This window comes from Gallinula chloropus (assembly GCF_964237585.1).
Source record: "Gallinula chloropus genome assembly, chromosome: 2".
Taxonomy (NCBI): domain Eukaryota; kingdom Metazoa; phylum Chordata; class Aves; order Gruiformes; family Rallidae; genus Gallinula; species Gallinula chloropus.
This window is the reverse complement of record NC_140086.1, coordinates 101,591,327-101,613,051: the sequence shown is the minus strand read 5'-3', so window position 1 is coordinate 101,613,051 and position 21,725 is coordinate 101,591,327. Positions and strand designations below refer to the sequence as shown.

The 21,725-nt window shown below is 40.4% G+C and overlaps 1 protein-coding gene across 1 annotated transcript in view; it reads right to left on the bottom strand.

Moving 5' to 3' along the window:
* The window catches only part of TPPP (tubulin polymerization promoting protein), a gene marked incomplete at its 5' end in the record, with an annotated part of 38,663 nt that extends 17,438 nt beyond the window's left edge, over window positions 1-21,225 (bottom strand). Inside the window, one exon of the mRNA XM_084260581.1 lies at window positions 20,915-21,225. Within this exon, the coding sequence (XP_084116707.1) occupies window positions 20,915-21,225 (311 nt within the window). The remainder of the gene's footprint in view (window positions 1-20,914) is intronic.
* Window positions 21,226-21,725: the final 500 nt, after the last annotated feature.

Here is a 21,725-nt window from a genome sequence, read left to right as displayed (position 1 = left end):
CATATCTTTAAGGTCTTTTCCAACCCAAACCATTCTATGATTCTACATAAGCATGAAAACAATTTCTCAACCCAGTGACAGCTCAATGAAAGAGAATCATAGAATTACAGAATCTTGTCTTGGTTGGAAGGGACCCTTTAGATCATCAAGTCCAACCATCACCCTAACTTGACATCCACCACTAAACCATGTCCCTCAGCATCACATCTAACCATCTGCTAAATACCTTTAGTATTTACCTCCACTACCTCCCTGGGCAGCCATTCAAATGCCTAACAATCCTCTCTGAGAAGAAGTTCTACTTAACATCCAATCTAAACCTCCCCTGCCATAACTTGACACCATTTCCTCTTGTCCTATCACTTGTCACTAGGGAGAAAAGGTCAGTCCCCTAAGAAAAGGTGAGAACTCTCCTGAGAAGTCAGATATATTCAGGTAAGTAAAAAAGTGTGTCTTACGTTGGAGGAGTTGTTTTAGTGATCCTGAAGACAAGGAGAAAATATGGATGGATGGATGGATGGATGGATGGATGGATGGATGGATGGATGGATGGATGGATATCTGCTAGCATTTTCTGCCAGAAATATGAGAAGGTGGCAGTATTAAAAATAGCCAGCTGGTATTAACTGAGAACGCAAGCTCCATCTATGGGAATCATTGACCATGGATGGAGACAGAAAGGTGTGAAACCAGGAATGACACATCAAGTGAAAGAAGAAAAACTAACCACAACGGCAGTCCAGAGGTCACACTTGGCAGTCCATAAGACATCTGTTTGTCATAAGTGACAGCCATCGACCAAATCACAACCTTGAAGAAAAGAGACTCCAGAATGCAGGGATGCACACAGCAGTGTCTCGTTCAAGCAAAAAAAGATGTATAACCCAAATGGCAAAGAAACAGGAAGACTGCCTTCCTACATGAAAGGGAAAATTGGATGGTCACAGGAAAGCTCTAAATATGCATATGGTCTCCAATCCTCCCATTCCATATGTGTTCCTTGTACGGGAGATTTAAATCTGTGTCAAAACTATAACATTCACAACAATGTCCTGCTCCCCATATTCCTCTTTTCTTCATGTCTTCTGAAACAGAAGTTAGAGATTTAAAATTACTAATGCAATTTTCTGCATTGCCAGCACTCGCTCTTATATTACAAAAGAAAGCAAGACAAGCGGACAGATTGTGGCCAAAACACTCTCAAACGCTTTACAATGAGAGTAGGAGAATATATGAAGAGATATCCACCTGAAGAGAACTGTACCATTTAAAAAAGAAAACCAGAAAACCTATAGTTGTTTGATGTGCAGAATATTTTTCATAATCTTTGCCCACAGGTAAAAGAAACACAGACAGACAAAAACAAATTTACACATATTTGAGGTATATATACACATCATGGACATTTCAACACTTTAAATCATCTCTAAATTTTCTCTTGTTCTTCTTCAGTAGACATCATGCTTTCTAATTCAGATTACGTACAATTCATCTAGAACACTATGCATGTAAATGAAGGGCTTTTAGCTAGAGTTTTAACTGACGAACACACTATTTTTGAAAATAACATATGCAAATCGTAACTTGCTCAGAAATTATGTTGAAAATTAATTCTCTAAGGGGAGTATCAGAAGAATATCAGAAGACATTCTACATCAAGAGCATGGTTCTGGCCCATTCACCTTTTGCAATAGCTCCAATATACCTTTACCACAGTGAATGACTAGGGGAACACCAAACACATTGAATTCTTATCACACCACATAGTAAAATGCTTTTAAGTTAACCTGAAAATGAAGCACAGGGAAAAATTTAACATTTTTCAGAGAGCTGACGCTATAACCAGGTGACAAGAAATCAAAACAGTAAGTAGCCATAAACCAAGGCTGTTAAAGAACAGTGCTTTAATTTTCTGTATGGATTCAAAGAAGCTAATTTGGTTTGAATGGTCTGGCTTCATACATACCCTACATTCTCAGAAGAAACTGTTGCAATGTTATCTCAAGCAATGATGAACATACCTTCTACAGAAGTTACTTGTCTCTGCTCACTCAAGCATCATGTCATTTCCAGAAAAATCTTACGGTTCTTTTGCAGAACAGGCACTGAAATAACCTCCACAAGAACATGCAGAGTGATGAGCAGTTTCTAACTACTGCAAAGTGCAAGACTTCTCTTGAAGCAGCTGAAAAGGCTCACATTCTGCTAACACTTGTAGCTGGTCTCAAAACATTCTTGCTCATTTTTGGTCTCTACTGACATAGATACACACAGAAATTGAGAGGTAAACATTTTCTTTTCTGTTACCCATGCTTTTCAGTCAAGTACCCGTTCTGGACTGTTTCCCTCTTTATTATCTGATAACAAATTTCTGCTAGGGTTAGCCATCAATGCAGATGAGAAGTGCACTACAGCCAAGCAGAGAATATTCTTTAACAAGTTCCTCTGTTATGTCTCTACCATTTTTCTTTGCCACATCTTGTGGAGTTATGTACCTTTGCACAGCTTAGAGAAAAATATCTTATTCCTCCGCCTAATTATTTCCTTTGTATACCTCAAGAGCCATCTCTATACCCCAACTTTCGGCTGGGATGGGAAGTGTAATTGAGAAGGCAACCATCAGTCTGAATGAAGATTCCCCAACGAATCATAACATCTGTAGGAAGTACAATATACCTTCCAAGTGATAAGTGCAGGCTCATGAGCTCTGAGTCCTAACAACTAAATGTAGGCAAAGCAGAGATTGAAGAGAAAAAAAACCAGAACACTGTGGTTTGCAAAACCTCTATCAATTTCCTATTAAAAATTCTAAGCTAAAGTAAGATAACTCTACCAGAGAAAGTCTATCAAACAACTAGTTACAATAAAGTTATATCCAGCTTCAGAAAGAAGCCATTTTGATTCGAAGGCTGTCCTCCTCAGGGTGAGAGAGATCAATCCTCTCTGTGTGTCCAAGGAGGGAACATATTTTACTACTAGAAGTCTCCGTTGTGCCACAGAATCCGCAGAACAGTCCATGCCAATGATGTCTTGGCACTTTGTGAAAGCTATAAACAGACAGTGACCAAATTCTCTATGGGAATCTATTCCCTCCCCTGGATTAAAGGTTTGTTTATCAGTCTTTACAATGCTGACTCATATGCATGTGAAACCAATCCAAAAGAAATGCAGAAAAATTATAGCAGTTAATACCAATACAGATATTCTCCCATTTACATCACACTTCTCTCAATTCAAAGCACTAGATGTATAAATATAATAGACCCAAAAGTTTACAATAACTGGACATTTATCCACATAGTTTTCAATCTTATGGACATCATTATGACAAAAAAAAAATGACAAGGAGCAATTGAGAAACCTCCAAGATGTTGGAATGAATTGTGAAAGCAGAGAGGAGACTATGAAAGAACAAGTGCACATTCTTTTGGAAATCTGTGATTTATTTAGACCAACAGCTACTGAAAGAAGGTATCAAACAGTGCTGGGAAAGGTTCCGACAATTTTGTAGTGTCTAACATAACTTCAGTGACTGAATTAAGGAATCAGCTACAGTTACTGAACTATTAAGGGAAATTTCTGCCAAATTTAGCCTCTTACATCTGCTGCAAAATCTATCAGTGCACAGTACCCCCCAGCATGCCAGGTTGAAACTGAAGTTGTCCTTAGATGAGTACAGTTGCACAATGTTGCTATGATCAGATACCATTGAATAGTTAAATACTTTAGAAGATACACCTTAAAAAAAACCCCAACAAAACACAAAAATAAAACCCAACAAACAAAAAACCTCTTGCAACGTAACAAGCCAGACCAAACGTCAGAAACCTTCTTGAAGAGGAATACAAACTCCCCTTCAATGCATCGCATTCTCAGTCTCTGTCAGGTCATCTCTCCAACTTTTGAATACAGTCTGCTAAGGATGAGCTACCCTCATGACTTTTGCTTTTTACAAAGGGCACATTCTGTTTCATTTCCAAACAGGGATTATTATTTCTTACATTAGCAATATCTAGCAGCTCTTCGCTACTTACATTCAGAAAGTAAGACTTCACAACTGTTTTTCCTGAATTAGTTTCTCACTATGGAGATTTTACCAGCTGAAGCAAGAAAGTCAAGTATTGCTCCAAACTATCAGTCGCTGACAATATGGTACTTTGGTGCCAGGATAATACTCAGTGTAGTAATATCAGTTCTCACAATGTTTGGTACAGGACGATGGCCAGTTAATGGTGTAATTAATATTGGAATTCTATGGTCTTATTCCAGAACATATGTCAGAAGTCTGCCTTACCTACCAGATTCTCATATATCCATTTATTTGCGATATAAAATCATCTGAATGATGAATTTCCATGGGAGCTAATTCAACATCTGGCCCCTCACACTTTGCTGGCACTGCCTGTAGGGTAGATTGCTGTTCATAAGGAAGTCAAGTATGTTCTTAAAACCTATAAAGCAAAACTGCAAAGTTACTCATGCAGAAAAACAGGATGACATAAACCCAATAGATTAACACAATGCCATATACACAGTTAAGCTGTATGTTGTTGCACAGCCTCTGCAGGCCTACTGTGGAACACACCACCCCTTAACAAGCAATGGACAAACATCTTTGCAGTGCTATTACGCTGGTCATTTTTATCACAAACCCTCTATATTAGATGTGTTTATACAAGTAACTCATTTAAAACTAGCTTAAGTATGTATCTGTAGTTGAGTTAAATTCTCACAATAAGAACAGCAAAAGCAGGAGCTCAACAGCAAATGTTTCAGGCCAATGCTCTGCATCAATTACTAAACAAAGTGTGATAGGTAGAACATAACCAAAACAAACTTTATGCACTGCTAGACATCAGGTAGGGTTTCCACCCCTTTAGAAGCATCAAAAGTCAAATCCTCTCATGCTTCAAAGCTCCAAAAAGCCTCACAGATTTTCAAATAGACCTCAATGAACAGAGGTGACTTCTGCAAGAAGCAGCTAGAAGCTTTCCCCAGATCTAACAGAGTGAATACCAGCAGGTTCAAGGACAGACCCACTGCTAACCAAGGCAAAGCCAATCAGCAACTGTGGAAGCACCTCTGTGATAACATTGGGTTGGACCCAATGATCTCTTGAGGTCCCTTCCAACCCCTATGATTCTATGATCTAAGAGGAAAAAGAAAACACAAACAGCTGCTTTTTGCCACCAGAGAAGGGAATGAGAAGATCTAAGGAACTGTGCAGACATCAAAGTCAGTGAAGAACCGGAGGGAGAAGGTTCCCCAGGTGCTAAAGATTTCCCTGCAGCCCACAGAGAAGACCATGGTGCAGCAGGTTGTCCCCTGCAGCCCATGGAAGATGATGAGGAGCAGAGATCCCACCTGCAGAACACGCAGAGACCCTACGCTGGAGCAGGTGGAGACATATGGAGGACGCTGTGACCCATGTTGGAGCAAGCTCCTGGCAGGACCTGCAGCCCATGGAAAGAGAGGGGCCCGTGCCAGAGCAGGTTTGCTGGGGGGGCTTGTGACTCCATGAGGGACCAGGCTGGAGCAGTCTCTGCCTGAGGGACTGTATCCCATAGCAGTGACCCACACTGGGGAAGTTGGTGAAGAGCTGAAGCCCCATGGGAAAGGACTCACCTTGGAGAAGTTTGTGGAGGACTGTCTCCCGTGGGTGGGAACCCATGCTGGAACAGGGGAAGAGTGTGAGGAATGCACCCCCTCTCCACTAAGAAGGAAAACAATTTGTGAAGAACTGACTGAACCCCCCATTCCCCATTTCCACCTGTGATACCTGGGGTGGGGGCAGGAGGGATTGGAGAGAAATCATAAATAAAGTTGAGCTTGTGAGGAAAGGAGGGGAGGGTGGGGAGGTGTTTTATGATTTGGGTTTACTTCTCATTATCCTACACTGGTTTCTCTCTGTGTATAGTGTAGCATAATAAATTAGATGGGTTTGTTTATTCCATGTTGAGTCTATTTTGCCCGTGATGCTGATTGTGGAATGATCTCTCCCTGTCCTTATCTCGACTCCTAAGCCTTTCAATATGTATTTTCTCCCCTGTCCAACTGAAAAGGGGAGTGATAGAGCAGCTTTGGTGGGTGTCTGGCCAAAATCAGAAAAGGAATTATTAAATTCAGAGAAAATGTTCAAAATGGCCAATGTTAACTGAAGTTGCAGTCAGCTGGATTTGCAAGTCAAACTCAACCAGACTCAAAAAACTCAGCAGGCAGAGTTCATCTTACAACTACAGTAGGAGGAAAACCAAACTGCTTCCTTAACTGACTGCTCAGTATCCTTTCTATAGCTTTCTTCATCTGGCTAGAGAAGACCCAATAGACCACAATCTGTTGTCCTGACATAAAAAAAAAGAAAAAAAAAAAAAAAAAAAAAAAAAAGCAGCTCGTTCTGTGCATTTTAGCTCACAGCTTTCACAGCTATGCCATACATGTAAACATAACACTCTCCTATTATACTCATCTGTAGTGAAGTGATGAAAGAAAGGCAACCTGCCTGGAAGAGGAAACCACAGTCCACAGTTACAGCTTTTCTGTAGAAGCAAGCAAATAATTTCTATACATTTTTACTACAAAAAGCTTAGAAATCCAGTCATGCTCTTTGTGTTGTCTTAAGAAAGGATGAGCTGTTGGACAACATGGCAAAAGTATTGGTCCTTATCACTTTTCATTTTAAAAAAGTACCAGGAAAAAAAAGTTTAATCAGATTATAGTCATTACTCTTAGATTTGCATTCATACCAATCATGTAAAAAAAATTCCTACATTCAAATTACAAACAGATCACCACTGTTTTGATCCAGAACCTATTTATATTACAATGCTTGAAAAGTATAAAAAACCCTTTATTTTTTTATGTACAAATTATCACCTAGCAGAGTGGCTATCAGCTACCATATGGTGTATACATTTTCTTTCATTATAGCTACCTTTCAGCACCTTCTATTGCTTTCTTATATTTGAAACCTATTGCTCAAAGCACCTTAAATAAAATACCTAAAGACCCTATAAATGCCAAATTGCTCCCTTTTTCTTTAAGCATATCTACAAGACTTCTAAGAATACATCACACCTGCTCGTTTCTTCTGCAATGAAAAAAAAGACAACACACACAAAAAACCCCACTTAAAACCTTCTCCCTAAACACTTATTGTAGACCTGTAAACACTTACCAATGCCCACTGCTCACAAGCCTGCAAAGCCTCCCATTGACACAGTGCCAAATGAGAATAACATGACGTGGTTTTTCACCCACAAGAGCACAGTGACCTCCACTTGGATTCCTAGTGTCCCAGGCATCTGTTTCCATACAGCATCCGCCACAGGAAGAAAATGTAAATAGCTTAAATTTGGAAGAAAGGTTACTACCTGTTTCAAATTGAGACACAGGAAGACTCAGCATAAGGAGTATCAAAACAGAGTTCATTACGTTCCCCTAGCACCACAAGCTAGCCTGGCATGCATCAAGAGCAGCTGCTATACGTGGAGACGTGATTGTGGACAGAATGGTAAACAGTGCAGTTGCTATCTATCCCACACCACAGAGCCTCACTTGCAGAAGTGAATGCATAACTTTTTATGAAATACAGAGCTGCCTACCCTGTCCTCTATGGCCCTGTCATCAGTAGCCTCTTGTATTACTCCATCACGGCTCTGGGTCAAATAAACTCTCACTCTCAGCACTGTCAGTTCTGCTCAGAAGCGTAACAAACACCATCCCACACTGAGTAGCAAACACCTCAAATAGCATGAAGCAGATGAATCCTGGGTTAATTGGTGCAGCACTGGGAATTATAATGACTATATTGGGACATCTTGCATAACCGAGTTCGACTCCAAACAATAAGCACAGACCTATATTGTTCTCTCATACTGATTTTTCAGTTGTGGTGTAACGAACTACTATCACAGTACAGTATCACTGCATATCTGCTGTTAATGGAAAGAAAAACAACTTATCCTTGTACACACATTTATGATATAAACTATCAGTTCCCTCTTTCACACAGCATAAAAAAATTACAGCCCCTGACAGAATAACTGCTCCTCTCATTAGCTTATGTTCTTTTTTTTTTTAAACAATATTTGCAACTGAAGGGCATAGAATAAAGATACAAGACATCTGGGTAATGAAGCAATTGCTGTCATGTGTCATGAAAGTCACAGCCTGGTGCCAGAGATCACCACTGTTCTGCAGCTGCTGGTGCCCATGATCACAAATGGCACCAAGTACAATGCTCTGGTGTATCAGAAGAGACAGAGAGATGAACAAGTCTACAGCACTAATTCCTTCTCAACAGACGATAGCGAACTAGCCCTTTCTTTAGAGTCTGGTACATTTATGACTGGTGAAACAATAATCCAGAAAGCTTTTTGCTTTTATAAACATTCTATGAAGCTTGTGCCACTATCATGAAAAAAGTAGAAAGAGTGTAAGACTAAAAGATTTCCTACACTTTCAGGACCCTTTCTTACAGAACAAACTGGAGGCAAAGAAAAAGGAAGACAATTCAGTGCTGCTAAGGTCATGTTCTTCATTTTCTGTCAGCACTCATCACCACCCTTTTAATGAAGAATGTATCTTAAAACACCAAGCTAATGCCAAGAAAGCTGGAGCATTCACCAGACACAATACAACCTGATCAGCTGTATGACCAGATCAGTGCAGCACCACAGAATTGTAGCGGCTTTGTTCCCATTTCTGCAGCTAGCACAGTATGTGGCAAGCTCTAGTTAGCCCCACACCATGTGGCTTTGCACAGAATGTGGCACCATTCCCAAAAAAAAGATCTCCCAAACTAATTACTAGGGTGTAAAAGCAGCAAGAAAACCTCCTGGACTTCAGGAATATCATACATTCAAAACAGAGATGAAGTGCAGTGGTTTTAACAATAAACTCCTGTCTCCACTGAAACAACTTGCCTGAGGAGATTTTCCACTGCTTGCCAAAGATTCCAGATTGATCTAAAGCTATTCCACAGCTCAGGCAGAAACTTACTGGCATAATGCAAAACGCTGCAGTGAGGTTTCCTGGGTAATTTTTGCCCAAATTATGAATCTCCAGATAGTATAGAAACATTCCCTTCCTGCCTTACGTGTTATAACCAGTGGAACAAACAAAGTATCAGAGGCAAACATCACCTAAACAAAATGGCAGACTGCAAGCATTCCCCCCTCACATCTGGTTTGTTTTTCTTTTTTTCCCCGTGAGACCTTGACAGGCTGGAGAGATGGGCCCATGTGAACTGCATGAAGCTCAGCAAGGCCAAGTGCAAGGTCCTGCATGTGGGTTGGCACAACCCCAAGCACAGCTACAGGCTGGGCAGAGAATGGATTGAGAGCAGCCCTGAGGAGAAGGACATGGGGTGCTGATCGATGACAAGCTCAACATGAGCCGGCAGCGTGCGCCAGCAGCTCAGAAGGCCAACTGTGTCCTGGGTTGCATCAAGAACAGTGTGGCCAGCAGGTCAAGGGAGGTGATTCTGCCCCTCTACTCTGCTCTTTTGAAACCCCACCTGGAGTGCTGTGTCCAGCTTTGGGGTCCCCCAGGACAGGAAAGACATATAACTGTTGGAGCAAGTCCAGAGGAGGACCACGAAGATGATCAGGGGGCTGGAGCCCCTCTCCTATGAAGACAGGCTGAGAGAGTTGAGTTTGTTCAGCCTAGAGAAGAGAAGGCTCTGGGGAGACCTAATTGCAGCCTACCAATACTTACAGGGGTCCTACAGGAAAGTGGGAGAGGGACCACTCACCAGGGAGTGTAGTGATAGGACAAGGGGCAATGGCTTCAAGCTGAAAGAAGGGAGGTTTAGATTAGACTCTAGGAATACTATGAGGGTGGTGAGGCCCTGACACAGGTCACAGAGAGGCTGTGGAAGCCCATCCCTGGAGGCATTTAAGGCCAGCTTAGTGGGGCTTTGGGCAACCTGGTGTCCCTGCCCATGGCGGGGGTGTTAGAATTAGATGATCTTTGAGATCCTTTCCAACCCAACCATTCTAAGATTCTAATTTGATGTAAACAATCTTCTTTTCTCAAATCACATGCTAAATTAAGTCAACAACATTAACAATCTGATGCAAGAGCTGAAAAAACTGGTGCTGGCTATTCAGGACACAATGCTGCGCTTCAAAGTGAGCAGTCACTCAGTAACAGTCCTTCTGTGCAGAGCAGCAGCAGCCTGCATGCAGGGAGTGCTTGCACTGCTGAAAATGCACATGATGGGCAGTAGGTAAGGTGCTATATTACTCCTCACCAGAAGGGTACACATCTTAGCCATGGTTGTCCTGGCAACACTGTCAGCTGTAATCATCCTTCCTCCATTCCTCACTGAAACTGAATGCCTCCTTCAACCATAAAACTTTAGCATCTAACAGCATTTCTTCCTCAAAGATGTTGCCATAGAGATGTGTTTATGTAACTAAAATGTTCTGGGAGCCTTCAGAATCAGCACCAACATCAGCAGTCTTGGAAGGTTTCTAAAACCATGTGTTTGCTGGTAACATCCAGAACCTTCACAAGGAATCAGAACCTAAAAATGACTATCAAACAGTGAAACAAATTCTCAAAGGGAGAGTTTTCTTTCCTTTTGGGCGGGGTGGGGAGGTGGGTATCCCAGGACTCCATACAAAAATTATTGAATTGTAAAAAAAGAATAATAAATAAAAATACCATGGGGATACATGCATATGCATTAAAAAATGCAGAAAGCCAGGAACAGAGGAACAGAGATCAAGCTTCACAGAAACATTCTGGTTTTCATTTTTTCAGGTTAGTGCACACACAGACACACACACAGAAGAGTGATAAGCCAGAAAGTAGTACCAACATTTTAGTCAGTCAGGCTGATGACTTTCAAAGGAGTGGTCTCTAGTAACACCACTTGAGTGTTTCAACACCACAGGCCCTAACTCGCTTTTTTGGTTTTTAAGCTGAGCTGTTGGCAAATCCTTGTTCAATGACCAGTCATTAATGAGATTTGTTGCAAATCAGATGTAAAACAGTCCTCTCAAATTTGTAGATAATGGGAAGAACACAGGAACTGGGATCTCCCAAGTAAAAAAAAAAAAAATTTAAAAAGTTGAAAGACGAAGAACTGCATCATGCAGCATGCTTCCAGTTCCCAGCATCACAACCTATCCAGACCACATCTTAGTTCTTTTATTTGCTTTATACACATAGGCAGACTAAATAGAGCTTAATTACAACATTCATGGTATAGTAATCTGCTTTCTGAGAGAGATGACAGCTAGCTCATGTCCTTATTTTAGGAGTCAAACAACATACTTGTATACACACACACTTTGTTCCTATGAAACTTCTAACCTGAGAACAGCAAGCTTGTTTCAATTGTCTATGCAGGAACATAAAGAAACATTAAGGTTTTTTCCTCACACAGTCATGTTCTACAACCAGCCTCCTGACTGTCCCTGCACTGAGCTTGTTCCAGCGTTCTATCTCTTTCTTGCACAGGGGAGCCCCAGACTGGACACTCTAGGTACAGTCCCACAAGTGCCAAACAGGAGGACAGGATCACTTCCCTGGATCTGTTGGTTATGCACTTACCCATGCAGCCCAGGATGCAGCAATCCCTCCTTGCTGCCACAAGTGCACCACAGTCCCTTTTCCTCATTTTCCCCACTGTATTTCCTGAAGGGCCTCTATCCATCCATTTCAGCACTCCTGTCAGGAAAGCTGTCCCACTGATGTTGGAAAAACAGACTATGGAAAGTATACACCACCTCCACGACCCTTGGCAGTATGTTCTGAAACAGCAATCCTTCCTCTCTGCCATGACTCACTCACTGCAAGGACTCACTACTGACTCATGTTCAACTGGTTGTCCGTCATGACCTCCAGATCTGCATCCTAGACAGTTGGCCTGCCCCTACCCCAGAATTTTGATGAGGATGCAACTGGGGCCAAGCCCTTGTTATAATCAAGGTATACTACATGGCTTTGCCTGCAATGCCAGACATCGCATGATAGAAAGTAAGGAGGTTGATCAGTCATGACTTGCCCTTGGCTGGCAAACCCATGCTGGCTGCTCAAAATCACCTTGTCCTTTGTATGCTGAGAAATGGCTTCCAAGAGGCTTTGCTTCACAACCTGCACAAGGACTAAGGTCATGCTGACTGACCTGTAGTTACCTGAATCCTCCCTTCTTGCCCTTTTGGGGATGCCTTTTTCCAGTTGCTGGGAAGCTCCCCCAGCTGTCATGGCCTTTTGAACATGACAGGGAGCAGCTTTGCAACAACATTGCCCAGCTCCTTCAGAACCCTTGGATGCAACCTACCTGGTCCCTTGGACTCATATATGCCTGACTGAAGTGATTCTTAACTCTGTCTCCCTTTACTGTGGGTACTGCTTAATGCCCACAGACTCTGCTAACAGACTCAGGGTCCTGGGAACCCTGAGGGCAAGTCCTACTAGTTGAAAACTGAGGCTAAAGGCAGCACCAAGTATCCTTCCTTGCCTTTTCCATCTCTCTTCTCACTAGGTCACCTGCCACAGTGAGCAGCCTGTACACATTTCTGCTACCAGTGTACTTACAGAAGCCTCAACTCTATGTATAGGTTTTCACATGATGTCTACTCACACAAAAGGTGTTTTTAAAATCATAGTCAGCATAAGTTATAAATGCTACAGAATGTATCCATTTTACACGCACAAAACAAGCCTGCAGAACAGTATGTGAATCTAAATCCATCTTCTCATAAGTGATCCCTGGTTTACTTTTAGAATTTATGCCTCTTGGCAGAAGGGGAAGAAGAGTTGCTTTGCTTTTTAAATAAAAAGCCTTTCAAGGATAAAGCATAAAAGGCAACATTACATTTGGCTTCTTAGATCTTAATTTCAATTAAAATATAGATGATGTGGTAAAGAACCTTTTGTTTTGTAACTTATCTATATTTCTATCTATAATTTCAGTAATTTGCCTGGGCAAGATTTATTAGCACAGTGCATAGTGTTAAATTGATATAAAATACTATTTCCTGGTGCAGACATATTAAAAGTACATAAGTTAGCTGTCATGCCTAGTTTATGCATAAAGAAGGATTACACAGGTCAGATTCTATATCGCTATTAAAAGAATCTTCCCATCATATGCTTTATTTATACATGAAGACCACTTTATATGTATTTACATAATTTTTTTGAATAAAGGAAGCATCACTAATATCTCTATTAAATCAAATTACTTTTGAGAAACCTCATGGATAGTTGTTTTGAAAGAGTGCAGGTGTCAAAGTGTTATTCATTTCAAATGTAGTAAGAAAACAAGCAGAATCATAATTGTTCAGTACAAAGAAAAAGCAATCATATTATAGGTGGCATATGGGGAAAGTATGTACTCATTCCTGCCAAGAGTTATTTTGCCAGCTGCTTCGAGCAAACCTTACCCATTTTACTTCTTCCACAGTCTAGCAGCAATGGTGAACTACTGCTAAATGAAGGCCCAGCTGGTCTCAGGTGAGAGCACTCCTGTAGAGACCTGACTGATCTGGTCTGTGGGAATTAGGCTAAACAGCTGACTGTGCAAGATGTACTCAGGATAGAATATGGGTGCGACTGCTCAAAAGTCAGGGCACAATAAAGTGTGTTGTGAAGATTCTCCATGGGAACAAAACCGTCCTTTCTCAAAAAGATGGAGGAGAATTTTCTGGCCTTTAGAACACATGGCTTCCGCAGCAACAAGAAAACATGTCAAAGCAACATAAGAAACTATTAATGGAATTTGAAAGGACAATTATGTTTTCACTTGATCTTTTACCAAAAATATTTTAGGGGGTGGGGAGTAAGGTATATTTACAAAGCTTCTGTAGATTAACTAGGGTTCAATAACAATCCAGTATAGAACCACAAAAATTTGTTTAAAATTTAACACATAGTAACATCAAAACAAACAAATGTTTCCATGGAGACAACTACCTAAATAAATGCTCACAATGGATCCAAGGCATGATGTCACCCAGGCCTGCCTGCAACCATAGTAACATGCCAGTGTAAACAGAAATATTTTTATTTTTCTATCTAATAATGTCATAGAATTAGAAGTTTTATGGCAGTACTTAAAACATATTCTTGCAGTGCTGAGTGGTAACACTTCTAAAATAAGAGCAGAGGTATTTATATCAGGGCTATTATTATTACCATATTAACTACATACAAGTGGAGTATGTGTATGGCATAGCTAACATATCAAGTAACCCAGAGCAGTTGTTGACCTCAAAAAACAAAGAAATTTATGTTCCTAAGGCAACATGCCAGAATGTTGGTCAGAGATCAGTAACATCTATTCTTCAGTATTCTGCTTCCCTTAATGCAACAACCCTGAAGTTCCTCGACTGTTGTGTCTCACTGTCCTGCTGGATTAAGAATGCAGCCACATGTCACTTTTCATACCAAATGTGGAACACTTCTGTGCCCTTCTCCTGTGTCACCAATGGGATTGCTTTCTCCAAAGCAAGAAGATTCACTAAACACATATTTGCACTCTGCAAGCACAAGGCACACAGACTACGAACTTTTGCAACCTTGTAAGATTAACGTAAAAGAATCAGTCAGTTAATAAAGAAAATTTCCAAGGAGAAAGCAATTGTTTCAGCAAGTAAAGATACCCACAGGATTCCCATTCTCATGAAAACCACCCATTTTGAAATGCTATTGCATGTCTGCAGATTATCTGTGTCTGAATCCAGTAGACCTAGATGGCATTATCATTCTTAATTTACAAAATATAGAAGAAAGATATCTACGTAAGGTTCAGACAACACATGAAGGTACATATACCTATTTATATTAAACCTTACATTTTAGCAGGAACCTGAGCCTCAGAGAAATTGAGATTATTACCATTACAAAGATAGAGAAATATCATTTTTGGTCCTGTCATGAAAATTTCACATACAGTAGTTGATGAAAACTTTCCTTCTCATACAATACGATTGTGACTTGTCTTCAAGTATGACAGCAAATTTAGGGAGCAGTTAATAAAACTAGTTCCTACGAAGTATTTTCAGGCTGCTTTTTTAAAAACAATTCTTTGTCTCTTTCAAACCATTCTTTTGCCTTCTTTGCCTCTGTCTTCCACACAGTCAATAGGCTCTGGGACTCCAGATGTGGGAGTTGGAGGACTCTGACTGTGGTAATGATAAACTCCTAGTGAACCCTGAACTTGTGGGTAATTTGCTGTTCCACCTGAATCCATATAAGTCCATGGGCCTCAATGGGATTCATCTCAGGGTACTCAGGGAGCTGGCTGATGTCATTGTGAGATCAATTATTTTTCAATGGTCTTGGGAATCTGGAGAGGTCCCAGGTGACTGGAAGCTGGCAAATATTGTGCCAGTTTTCAAGAAGGGTAAGAAAGATGAGTCTGGTAATTACAGGCCTGTCAGTCTCACCTCAGTGCCTGGTACAATTATGGAAAAAAATCATACTGGGTACTATTGAAAAACACCTAAAGGACAATCAGTCATTGGTCACAGCCAGCATGGACTCAGGAGAGAAAGGCCCTGTCTATCTGATCTGATTTCCTTTTATGACAATGCCACCCAACTGGTTCACTGAGGGAAAACCACTGATGTGATTTTTTTGGGATTTCAGAAAAGCCTTTGATACTGTGCCTCACAATACCTTCTTGGACACAATGTTGAGCATGCAGCTAGACAAAACCATGTGTTGGGTGGGCAACTGGCTTACAGGTCAGTGATGGTAAACGGGGTCACATCTGGCTGCTGGACAGTCACTAGTGGGGTTCCCCAGGGCTCCATTTTAGACCCAGTTGGTTTTAATATTTACATAAATGACCTGGACACAGGACTAGAAGGTGTGATAAGTAAATCTGCAGATGACACCAAATTGGGAAGAGCTGTTGACTCTGTTTAGGGTGGAGAAGCCTTACAGAGAGACCTGGGCAGATCAGAGAGCTGGGCAAGCACCAGCAGCATGAATTTTAACAAGGGCAAGTGCCTGATTCTGTACCTGGGAAGGGGCAACCCTGGCTATGCATACAGACTGGGGGATGAGATACTGGAGGCCAGCCATGCTGAGAGGGATTTGGAGATCTTGGTCAACAGCAAGTTAAACATGAGCCAGCAGTGTGCCCAGGCAGCCAGGAGGGCCAACTGTATCCTGGGATGCAGCAAGCACGACATTGCCAGCTGGTCCAGGGAGGGGATTGTTCCACTCTACACTGCACTGGTGCGGCCTCACCTTGAGCACTGTGTGCAGTTTTGGGTGCCAGAGTACAAGAGGGACACAAAACTATTGGAGAGTGTCCAGAGGAGGGCAACGAGGATGGCGAAGGGTCTGGAGGGGAAGTCTTACGAGGAGAGGCTGAAGTCTCTTGGTTTGTTCAGCCTGGAGAAGGGGAGGCTGAGGGGTGATCTCATCACAGTCTATGGCTTCAAGATGAGGGGGAGTGAAGGGACAGGCACCGATCTCCTCTCTTTCGTGACCAGTGATAAAAACCAAGGGAACAACATGAAGCTGAGACACAGGAGGCTTAGGTTGTATATTAGGAAGAGGTTCTTTACTGTGAGGGTGTTCAAGCACTGGGACAGGCTCCCCAGGGAAGTGGTCACAGCACCAAGCTTGAATGAGTTCAAGAAGTGTCTGGATGATGCACTCAGTCACATGCTCTGACTTGACTGGCCATGTGTGGAGCCAGGGGTTGGACTTGATGATCCTTATGGGTCCCTCCCAACACAGTATATTCAATGATTCAATGATGAGAGCATGTTTTTCAGAGAATGGGTTGCTTCATTTTTGCTATTTGAAGTGAAAAAGTTATCCTGACAGCAATTATCAAAAGAGATTTTTATGTAATTTTAAGCAAGGAGCTAGCTTTGAACTGAAGTTTACTCTGCAACTGTGGTTTTGCTCTTGCATGCAGTCCAATGAACATATTATAGAATTCTGTCACCCAGTCTCCACAAGTTCTTTTGCTTTTCCAGGTGCAACATGAGTAGATAATGATATTATGAGGTCTTTATTGTATCTAATTATAACATAAAAAATGGCTAAATATTACTTTTATACTTGTTACAGAAACAGCAATCTATCCCAACTGTATTCACATAGTACTAATATTTGGCATAAATCTAAGGGGTTTTCCTCTAATGTCTAGGGACCTAACTTATATATGTTGATAGACATGTCTACTCTCACAAGTGGGCTTTGGCTTTTCAAGTAGTTCCACTGCAAAATTCATTGCTGCTTAATTTCTTGTATTTTCTGAGCTGACTACAGAATTTTTTTTAAAACAGAAAATAAAAAATAAGGCAGAAAAATATGTCTAATACAGCAGTTTTTAAACACACACACACAACATCGTATATTACAATCTACCAAATTGGAAAGATTTAAGAGATCCTTAAGAACCTACAGATTACTGTTAAACAAAAATACTTGGGGGGCAATCACCCAATTTTTCTTCTTGTCTTTGTAATTCTTTTATTCTTTCATATTTACTACTGTGCATTTTTTGTATTAGACTATTCCTTATTCATATACCAAAGTACAGAAAAATTTTGTGCCTACACAAAGGCCTTCAGCAGCCCTTTTATGCATGATAAATAGAGAAATTACACTTCAGTCTGACCTGACATCCTCATACAGGAGGAAACTGCATCCTACACTAATTTTCTTATACATAGAAATGTTCATCAGAATTTCCTCAACTTACATAACATAAGCTTAACCTTAAATGAACTAATCTCTGAAAGACAGACACATAGTCCCAGCTTTGAAGAAGTATCATGGACTACTCAAAACTTTCAGAAGTTTTGTTCACTTGGTTTGCCACAGGTGCAAAGGGGAGTGTTGAGTCTACAAAAACGTTTATTACTTCTCAGGACTGAACTGATAAAGTCTCTCCTGCAGCAGTGAAAGTTGCCAATCACAGAATAAACCACTATCTTTCAGTAGCTCTTGGGTAAACATGTCTGTTAGTAATTTCCCTGTTACTTTATATACCCTGACTGAGCAACATACAGTTCCTATCTTATTTTGCCAGTTATCTACCACAGAAGAATAAGTAAATGAAGCCTGGGAAAGTTAGCAAGCTGACAAACGTGGACTCTATACATAGTCATAGTAATTCATAAATCCAAAGAACAATTCTACTAGTTTAATTTCCTAGTGTTTGAACAACACATGCCATTGCCATAAGTTATAGCTGGCTAGAAAACAAACCCTGCTAAACATGGTGGCTTCCCAGAAATTGACCAAACAGAAAACCTGTTGGGAAGTTCTACCACAATGCTAGGTGACAACTGTAGTTGGGTATGACAAACATGTCTTTTTATCTTTGCATTCCCCGACCAAATTACAACTGCCAAGATTTACCAGCCCCATCTCACCGAGCCAGTATGGCTGACCATAAAAAATCCCAGGCCAAAGTCCATCTTGTAAGATGCAGTCCAGCTGACAACAGTGAAGTACAGAACCTTCTGATACCCATAAGCATAACTCTTACAAAGGCATGGAAGCAGTACTCTGCACTCAGTGGGAAGTTAGAGATTCTTTTACAATGTGTAATGTTTTTCATTTAGCAACAATGAGGAAAAACATGGGTTGTCAAAAACATTTAGTGTTCTGATGGAAAAAAGCAGCTTGTAAAATGGAAATGAATGAGAGTTTATTTTGTGAGGATGCCTGTTTTGATACATCATATAACCTATCATTATGCTTTAGCTTACGGTTAAATATGCAGCAAAAGAAATCAAGGAAAAGCAGTTGTCTGAACATGCTCAAGAAACCCTGTACTCAGCCTATGCACAAGCCTCCTAAGTCACAGCATATTACCAATACTTGAGTAACTACAACCATTATATCTTCCCTTCTTAAAACCTGAAATCCTATATGTGGAATAACCGTAATCTAGGCTAAACAGAATTGCTGATATATGCTCTCAAGGATAAAATGGGGAAAAAATGAAAACCCCAACTTCCCAAATGAGGAAGTATACCCACTGAAAGAATGCACATGAAAAATCAGACCTTCTAAAAAAATGATAGGGAAGCTTTCAATAACAGATTTGCTATCTGCCATTTAAACAATATTATAGAAAAATATAAGAATTTTGAAATAAAAGAATAGATAAATACATGTTAAATGTATATGCACATGTGAGGAATAAGCAAGTAATTAATAAACAATTAAGATAAAAATGCTTTTGCATTTGATGCAATACTAGATAGAGGGAAAAAGATGGTATGCTTCTTCCAAGAGAAATGATAACACTGTCACAGAAGAGCAGTCTGAGAAACTGCTGAACAGGCACCTCCCCACAGAGGCAGAGACAAGAACCCCTGAGCTGATCTTCCTAAACAACCACAAGGAGATATGTTGACATTCTCCTTGAGCCTCAAATCCCTGCCATCTCACAACTCTATTCCTGCAGAACAGAACCGGATTCTATCTAACCCAGCAGGCATCAAAGGTGATACTTCTTGGTATCTGCTAACATTGCACAATTGTTTATGCCATATCATGGGATTGTCCTATCACTAACTTGCTCAGATATTGACATAAGATACTAGTGCTAAGATTTATTACTTCCTGTAGTGATATAGAGAAATTTAAGTTGATGAAAGCCAAAGAAATCTGAAAATAGATTCTACCATTGTCCAACATAGATCAAGAAAGAAACAACCAACCCCACAGCCTAAACATCCATTTCAAATTAGCTAGTTCGCTGATAGCTCACTCAATGAGAAAGTAGATTGACACAAGAACAGGAGGGTTGCAGTATGCATATATAATATTTTCAATTGCCTAGATAAGATCCCTGAGGAGAAAATAAACAAAGATAGAAGTAAATCAAGTAAGTAAAGCAATTCTAACTGTGCATGTTACACTGGACAGCCTTTCAAGGCCAAGGGCCTTTTCTGCCCTTGGTTTAATGCAATCTAAAGACTCCATGCTTGTAGCAAATTTTCCCAACTGCCCTTGTAAACCACTCAGTTTGCACGTCATCCCATCCTTCCCAGCATTACTTTACAGTGGTTGCGCACACAAGCCAAACAAATGTTCTTACCAGTACAATTAAGGGACATTCCTTAAAGCATATTCCTCAACACAATGAGATGCAAGACAATTTTAGTAGTTACTCTGGTAATAAAAAGCAGAAAAGACAAGACGTGGGGAGAGGGATCAGACATCAAACACCATCAGACACTGGAGGAGAAGAAAGTGAAAATGATGCAATTCTACACATAAAAGGAGAACAAGTAAAAAACCAAAACATTTAGGGCTTCATGCAGAATATGCTGAAAGAATTTGTATTTGTTGTATTTGACAAGTTTCTGGATCAAGCCAGCCTAGGTTTAAAATCTGGGAAGAAAGTTTCACTAAAGCTCCAATCTGCTGACAAGGACTACTGAGATAATCCTAAACAATTAATCACAGACATGGGTTTGCATTACAAATTCACCATCAGTTTGGCATGGCCCTACACTTTAAACTTGAGTAGGTGTTGTGCGAGGTATCAGGACTGTTAGAATGATGCCTTTTGGTACACATCCTACCTTTTTAAGCTGAGTTTTTGCAAGACGTGAAACTATATCCTGACTTCATTCAGATATCCTTTAGGAAACATAATATGTCAAGTAATTTACTGCAGTCAAAAAAAAAATGTTTTTTGGACTACTCTGCATTTGTCCTAATCACATCATGCCTCTTTGTGCAGAACAACACCTGAATACTGGAGGCAGTTTAAGATAGCAGGCTAGAAGCTGAAAGCTGTATATTCAAACAAAGCAACAGTTTCATAAAGGAACAAGACAGATATTGTGACAAAGACATACAGTGCTTCATAACATCCATAAGCAGCAGGAGATAAAGTTAGATCATATCTACAAAACATGTTGAGAAGAAAAGGAAATGATGGCAGAAGGGAACTTACTTGATTTTACTGAAGACGATGTCAACCTCTGTGATTGTCACATTCTTCCCATCTATCACATGACAGTCCTTACATAACTTTGACCAGTTCTTCCCATGCATTTCTTTTCCTGTAGCTCTTGTATCACCATGGATGGCAAATTTTCGAAAGGCCTCTTCCAGAGCACTTACTTCTCCTGCCACAGCTCCTTCATGGGAGCTGTTTGAATCACAGGATAATCGTTTTGCTGCTCGGTCCTTTGCTGGATCTGAAGGAGATTTTGGAGGTGTCTTATTTGCAGGTTTGGTCGACTTCACTTTATTGTCAGCCATTGTACTACAAAGAAGAGGAGGGTAAAGTCATTACATTAATTTGCACTAGTTTACTTTCTGTTAAGCTACAGACTACAGTGCATGTCACAGTGTATGAAGAATAAAAGTTAGCAAGAACTTGGTGCTCTCTACCGTCAAACAATAGGCTATACATACAGCTATGTAACTCTCTGCCCACTTAGAAAAAAATTCTAGCATATTTAAAAAGCAAGCAAACAAACAAAAAAACTGTCAGGGAAAGAACATTCAAAAATAGAGTGCAAACCTCACTTCACCACCATTACATCAGCCACGAAGAGAACACTTAGTGTTTGGGGTGTCTTTGTGTTGATTTTTTTTTCTTAAATGGCAATTGCCACAGCTGATCTGAGTTGAGTAACAGTATGGCTTTACATTGTAGGCATTACTACCTACTTTTACTTCTGAAGGAAAAAAATCAACAGCATTTCATTTTCTGGACTCTGGCTTTATAATTATTTTTAATTGAAAAAATGAAATAT